Below are 6829 nucleotides of genomic sequence, written 5' to 3' on the forward strand. Positions count from 1 at the left end.
GGCTACTCTGAACCCACCCCACCCCTCCTCATCCTCCCTCCAGCCGGGGCCTTCCTCCCTATTAGCATAGCAGCTGCCTGATGCAAGCTTGCAGGGTGGGGACGGGCCAGGTTGCTGTGTGCATATGTGTGTGAGGAGGGTGGGGGTAGAGGGGGGGGTGTCCAGTCAATGGCAGTCCGTCTGGCTGGTGAATAGCAGCTAAAGCAGGCCCCCACGAGCGAGACAATGGAGCTACCAGGGAGGGGGACGGGGTCGTGGTGCACCGGGAGGGGAGATGGGGTACGGGGCGGGTGTAAGAATGAGGCCGTGAATGGAGCGCCTTGTCACCAGCGCCGTGGAGAGGAGCGCAGAATGAAGTGCGAGAATGAAAGAGGAGTTCAAAAAGAAGCGTAGGGGCGAGGGAGAGACCGTCCTGACCACCTGTCTTTCTCTCTCTTTATGTCTTACACCCGAGCAGACTTTGGCCGGGGTGCCGGTAGTTGGGTGGGGGGGGGCCCACAGACATGTTTTTGTTTGTGCACCATCAGCATGTTCATAGCGATACACTGAGCATCATCAGCTCTGTGCTAAATATAACCTTACCGCAATCATTTATCACTTGATGTTGTGTGAGTGTGAACAATTAACCCTCCAATGCTCCGGCTTTGCCACCCGTTGTCATGGTAACAAATGCCAAGCTCACCATTGGCCTAAAAGCATTCGGAAACCAATTTACTCCATTTTCCCCAAATGGACTGTATTTAAAATGGATTGGATTTCTTTTTCCCTTCAAAATCTCTGATAAATAAATCCTTTACAATATGTCACATACATGCTCTCATTAGATTGTGCAGCGTCAGCTAATAACCTGCTGGTGTAAGTGAAGCTATGAGAAAGACATTCTTTGAGTTCCTCTTTGCGGTTTCCCCAGTTGACAAACCGCACATATGCGTTGTCGTACTTTGAGGAAGTGGCGCAAAGGATTACGCAATCAAAGCCAACATTGAGGTTGAACGGTCGCCGTTAGAAAATGAGGAATTGATTGTTCATTTGCATGTTACACTTATCATGTGAGGCCGCTGACAATATGCCACTATGAATATTTTATGAGAGGGGGGGGGGGCCCAACAATGACACTGAAGATTATCACACACTTGTTTGCAGCTGCTGCGAGAGCATCCATCTCCCGGGGCGAGACACTCGGGCCTGCAAGGATTTTTTTTTTTTATCCAATCAAATTTCAATTTTGGGCTAGGTACCAAAAACACAGACCACCACCATTTAGACAGTTTAGGGTCTAAACTCACCCCTGTCGTTCTGTTTATTTACTTTCAGCTGGTTCTTCTCTCCCATGATGCTTTGCGTTGTCTGTCTGGCTCACGCAAGAGGCACATGAAGAAGCCATTACGAGGGGTGGGGGGGCGATAGGAACCAGCAGCGGCAAGCAGCAGCCGTGGGAGGCCAGCCAAGTTGCTGCGTGAACAATGGGAGCTAAGCTCAACAAAAACATCCTGCACAAGTGAAAGAGAGAGAGAGAGAAAGAGAGAGAGCAGCAGAATGAGCCAGCGGCAGCCTGCCATGTCAAACACACCAACTTTCCTGCATTTGTGTACCTGAAACGCAGAGAGATGCAGAAGGTGCAGGTTGAAGGTTCAGCTGCTGGTCAAGGAAGCTTTCTAATCTCTTGCACTGTCCCTCGAATGCTTTTTTTTTTTTTTAAAGCCCGACTGAATTTCAAATGATAATGAAGATGTTAGCATGGTTCAAATCGAAGATCTGGCTTTCCAATGGGGATTTTTTTTATTTTCTTAACGTGGTTGTACTGTGCATTGCACGAACATGCATGTTAGAGTCGACTCAAAATTGTCTTCAGGTGGGACTGTGATTGGTTGGTTGGTTTATATGTGCCCTGCGACTGGTGGGCAACCAATCCAGGGTGTCGCCCGCCTCACCCACAATCTTAATGAGGACAAGCGATATACTGTAGAAAATGGATGGTTGAGGTTTTCTCGTAATAGTTCCTCTGAGATTTTATTTATTTTCAGAATTGCATGGCGGGCTGGATCAGATTCTGTGGTGGAGCGCAAATCTATCCGACCCTTATACTTACTGTAAACAATGTCAAACAGAAAGTTCTCAAGCCGCAAAGTTGAATCGGCGAAGATGTAACGTTTGTAGTTAACCGTCAGTCAACGCCCACTCAAGTTTTGCACCACTAACAGGTTCAACATGTAGACAAATGCTTTGTCATGTTGCCTTTTTTTTTTTTTCCCACGGCCTTCCCCGTGTCATGGAATTTTTGACAAGAAAGATTACAGTATGGCAACCCTACCGCCCTTGGTGAAAAAATAAATTCAGCAAATAATAATGACTGGAAGGCTTAGTTAAGAGCAGAACCTTGATGAAGTGCATAAGGGGGTTTGGATGTGTGCGGGTAACATAAAACCATCTCTCCCAAAACACACGCAAGGGAGGGGAAGGCTGCTTTAAACGGAGCCTACCCACAATGCACCGGGCCCTTTTATGCCGGCGGTGAAAGGATGAGGCCAGATGAATGACAAAGGGAGAGAATGTCGATTTGGGCTGGACCTGCTTGGTTGGAAGACAGAAGAGCAAAAAGGAGGGTGTGCGTGCGTGCGTGCGTGCATGCGTGCGTGTGTGGAGCTTCACCAACGTTCGATGGGAAATTCCGAATACGAATGTACTTTTCGTACACGCATGACAATAGAAAGATGCATACACGGACATTTGGAAGTTTCATGTTTTCTTTACTGGCTTGTACACAAACGTACAAAAATAATACAGCACTCATCTCCATGTGACACCACGTCATCATCACAGTGTTACAAACATTCAAAATAAAATTCAGAAAAAGGAAAATCAGCCGTTTCCTCTTGCTTGTAATTAAGCAAAAAAAATAAAAATAATTCTGAAATACAACTTGCCCCCCCCACACACAAAAAAACAAACTCAGCACTTTTGTTTTCTTCACAAAAAAAGAACAACACACTCATATCATGTACACCACTCCGGCAGCTGGCTCATTACGTCATAAATGTTATGACTCTGGTAAGCCTTACAACCACACAACCGTGCAATTTTTAATCATGTTACAATGATCTTACCATCAAATGTATTATTCCCCTTTCATAAAAAACAGGAAGACAGCACTTCAGAAAAGAAAGTGCCCCAATTCGTGTGTGTGTGTGTACATATATATATATATGTACATATATACACATATATTTATATATATATACACATATATATATATATATATATATATACATACAAACACGCACACAAATAAACAACCGTACATACCTTTGCTTGAAAAACAGTTTCCACAAAGTAACACGCGCATTTATCACCTGGAGCATATATTTATACAATAGTATTTTGCTGTTTGATTTTTTTTTTTTCTCTATTCAGAAAAAAATTCTTAAATGTTGGCACATAAAAAGCCAACCTCAACAGCAGTCATCAGTGCAATATTGAAACAAAAAATAAAAAATAAAAACATCAAGTTTAAGACAAGCGATGCATATTTCATGTGTTGCCTGATACCAATCCAATCGCTTCAGTTTACTGGTGCTTGTGTGTTTTATGTGTGTGCGGGCCTCATGAGAAGGCCTCGTTTTTGGGCCTTATGAGAAGCATACACTTTCAAACACTCTTCCCATGAAGCTGCTGTGAAGCCTTTGAAAAGAAAAAAATAATTATGACAAAATACAAGCAGCGTTGATTCAAATGTTGGGGTGCCACGACTTTTTGTGTTGTTGTTGTCTTTTATTCAATGCAGCAGGCAACTTTAAGGATTTTCTTTGTGAGTCCTGCAATTGCCACATGTTGTGAGTTCTGATGTGTTTGTTCAAAAAGTCAGTAGTAGTAACTCTTCCATCCAAAGCCAGGAGACTCTCAAGGCTCCGTGTATTTGTGCAATTCAAACTCCCTGCATTTAGAAGCCATTCCACTTGTTGTCGACTGGGAAAAAAAAAAAAGAAAAAACACCCCCCGCCCCAGACCCCTCCCAAAAAGGAGAGATTGCAGAAAGGCACACTGATGCTTAGCTTGTCTGAACTGGTTTGGTTGTAGTGTGAAACAAATAGTCCCAAATGAGGATGCAGGATATTTTTTTTTGGGGGGGGGGGGAGTGGAAGGGGGCAAAAACACACAACATACTGGCATAAGCACAACATGAAAATACTTTAAAAGTCGAGGTAGCTGGCAAAAGGCAACCAATCCTGATGGGAGGAATGGGAGGGGGCACACACAGAGGAGATACCTCCACATGGGACAGTTTTCTTTTTTTTTTTTAACTGAAGCAGCTTGAGTCACTCTCTAACATTTAAAGATTTTTTTCTCTTTTTTTTTTTTTTTTCAATCAAAATGTACCTTCATAAATATGACAAAAATACAAAACAGCCTGCTTTCACAGTGAGGATGTTAATAGAATACTGAAGTGTGTTTATAAAGTGATTCCAATTTTTCATTGATTTTTTTTTTTTTTTTTAAAACAAAGCAGCTGTTTTTTTTTCTTTCTTTCTTTCTTAAAAGTAACAACACAATGACCATTGGCAGATAGGCTTGAAAAAGTTGGACGCCAGCGTGGATGATGGCGAGTTGAATGTTTTGTATCTCTCTTCAAACAATGACAGAAACAAAGTAAAGCTATGGTGTACAGTACTTCACAACCACATTGAAGCCATTTCTTATATCAAGACAGTTAAACAAACAAACAAACAAACAAACAAACAAACAAACAAACAAACAAACATGAAAGCATGTCAGATAGCCATAATGCCGCTCTTTGAGTTCAGTACAATAAAATATTTCTGCCTTTTCTTGCTTTGTGTGTCCTCCTTTTCAGATATTCCAGCATCAAGTGCCCTAATTCACTTTAAATAAGTTAAAATGGTTGGTTTATTGGACAATGATGAGCATTATTGAAGGTGGAGGGGGGGAAAAAAAACAATGAGTGGAACGCACCATCTATAGACATTCAAGAAAAAAAAAAAAAAAGCTTTTAGGACAGGGGTAGGCAACCTGCGGCTTGCGGGCCATTCAACGGCCAGCCAAGTGCGTTTTAAGATGATACAATTATGATCATGAATTTAGCACTGTGCCAAGAGGACTGATTGGAAAAAATGTCCCCCACCCCTGCTTTAGTACCAACAAAACAAGTGTGTGTTATTAAAAGATTCAGATGCGGCCCAATTGATGTTTGGCACATGGAGTTTAGAGTTTGTGTTGCTGCCATTACCTTTTTTTTTCTTTTTTCTTTTTTTTTTTACTTGACACACAGCAGAGAGAGGAGGAAGGAGGAGAAAGGGAGGCTGGGAGCGAGCGATCACCGGGCCCCAGAGGAGTACTTGGCCTTGGTGATGAGGTATAGCACAATGTCCTGGTGACCCCCGAAGGCGGCGATGTGCAGGGCGCTCCAACCCTCTCGGTTGGCGAGCCGGATGTCCGCACCAAACTTGACCAGCAGCTTGACCAGCTCCAGGTTGCCGTCGATGACGGACTGGTGCAGCGCCGTCTGACCCTCGGGTCCAAATGAATTGACGTTGAATTCGCAGTTTGTCATGTTCTGCAGCAGCGAGTGCAGCTCCTTGGTGTTGCCCTTCTTCACCGCCTCCTGAAAGACCCTTTGCGGGGCTGAGCATGTGGACACGTCCGCCTGGCTCATGGCTGCGTCGGAGGACAAGGAGCAGGGAGGGGAAAGGGGGGGGGCGCCCAGTAATCCCGTCTAAAAAAGCTCTCGCGCTTGGCCACACTTGTTTGTATATCCCCAAAAAGGAGTGAAAACACGCAGATCCTCAAGGTAGCTGATCCCCGTGGGTTGTGTGGAGCGGCGGTGTTGGCGTGGTGCTCTGTACAGTTTCCTAGCAGCGGCAGATGATGTTATATAGGGACACCTCGGACCACTCTCCTTCTTTGGTTCTCCCACGTCCACGTCGGCTGTTCATACGAGAGTCTGCCTGAAAAAGCGGGACACACACGCGCGCACCAAAGTCCAAACTAGATCAGACACCAGACCGGATTCCACCACATCCAAACGCGTGCGCTATGCTTTTACGCACGGACACTTTGGGTCTTTCGGACTTACCTGTGGGTACGGACGGATTTAGAGCGCCGAATAAAAGACAAAAAACAAACAAACAAACAAAACAAAAAACAACCCCCCCGAAAAAGGTTAAAAATCCACCAGCGTGTGGTCCGCTCTGTTGCGTCCTCCGTGCGCTCTGGCTGGCTGGTGGCTGCGCTCTGGGGGAATATTTTACGCGTCCTTTATTTGCATGACAATACAAGGGAGGAGGAGGTGGGGGGGATAAATGTGGAGGAATGGGTGGAAACCCGGCGAGGTTATAGGCTGAAGCCGGCTCTGGAAGAGGGGCGGCGGGAGAGAGAGGCGTGGTCTCTGCCCGAGCACCCCTCCAAATGTGCTGTCATTATCTATCTTTCTATCTACCTATGCATCTACCCGTCTATCCATCTATTATAATGTATTATTAATTAGCCAAATGGTTATGATCTCTATGATTATTTTCCCTGAAATCCCCAGGTCAATGTTAATGAGATTGGTCTATTCAAGAAAAATAATTGTGCTTAGGTGCTGTTGTATTGTGAGTTGGCTATTTTCTACAAAGTTCCAAGGAAGCATGGAATTCGTTAACTATTATTTGTTTTTACTATAAAGTGTGTGTGGGTGGGTGTGTCGGTTGGGGGGGGGGGGGGGGGGGGGCAAATGGCACTACAAACGCAACCCGGAAGTCTGCCCCCCCCCTCATTTAGAACAACTGCCGCACAGGAGATTAGAGTCGGTTTCTTAAATCATAAACTGCGGATA

The 6829-nt window shown here is 44.8% G+C and overlaps 1 protein-coding gene across 2 annotated transcripts; it reads right to left on the reverse strand.

Moving 5' to 3' along the window:
• Nucleotides 1-4422: 4422 nt before the first annotated feature.
• nrarpa (NOTCH regulated ankyrin repeat protein a) lies at nucleotides 4423-6686 on the reverse strand. Of its 2 annotated transcripts, none has more exons than XM_085927017.1 (2): nucleotides 6089-6686; nucleotides 4423-5956 (listed from the first exon to the last, which is right to left on the reverse strand). In XM_085927017.1, exon 2 carries the CDS (start codon nucleotides 5666-5668, stop codon nucleotides 5330-5332), a length of 339 nt encoding a protein of 112 aa, XP_085783143.1. In that variant the 5' UTR covers nucleotides 5669-5956; nucleotides 6089-6686; the 3' UTR covers nucleotides 4423-5329. The 2 variants fall into 2 exon arrangements, with proteins under 2 accessions (XP_085783143.1, XP_085783144.1); XM_085927018.1 differs by having other exon boundaries at nucleotides 4423-5960.
• Between the last annotated feature and the right edge of the window lie 143 nt (nucleotides 6687-6829).

This window comes from Syngnathus leptorhynchus, chromosome 12 (assembly GCF_054491065.1).
Source record: "Syngnathus leptorhynchus isolate UIUO chromosome 12, UIUO_Slep, whole genome shotgun sequence".
Taxonomy (NCBI): domain Eukaryota; kingdom Metazoa; phylum Chordata; class Actinopteri; order Syngnathiformes; family Syngnathidae; genus Syngnathus; species Syngnathus leptorhynchus.

What these genes read in the sequence shown, in the direction of transcription:
- nrarpa (XM_085927017.1), bottom strand. Translation starts at nt 5,668, where the DNA reads ATGAGCCAGGCGGACGTGTCCACATGCTCAGCCCCGCAAAGGGTCTTT.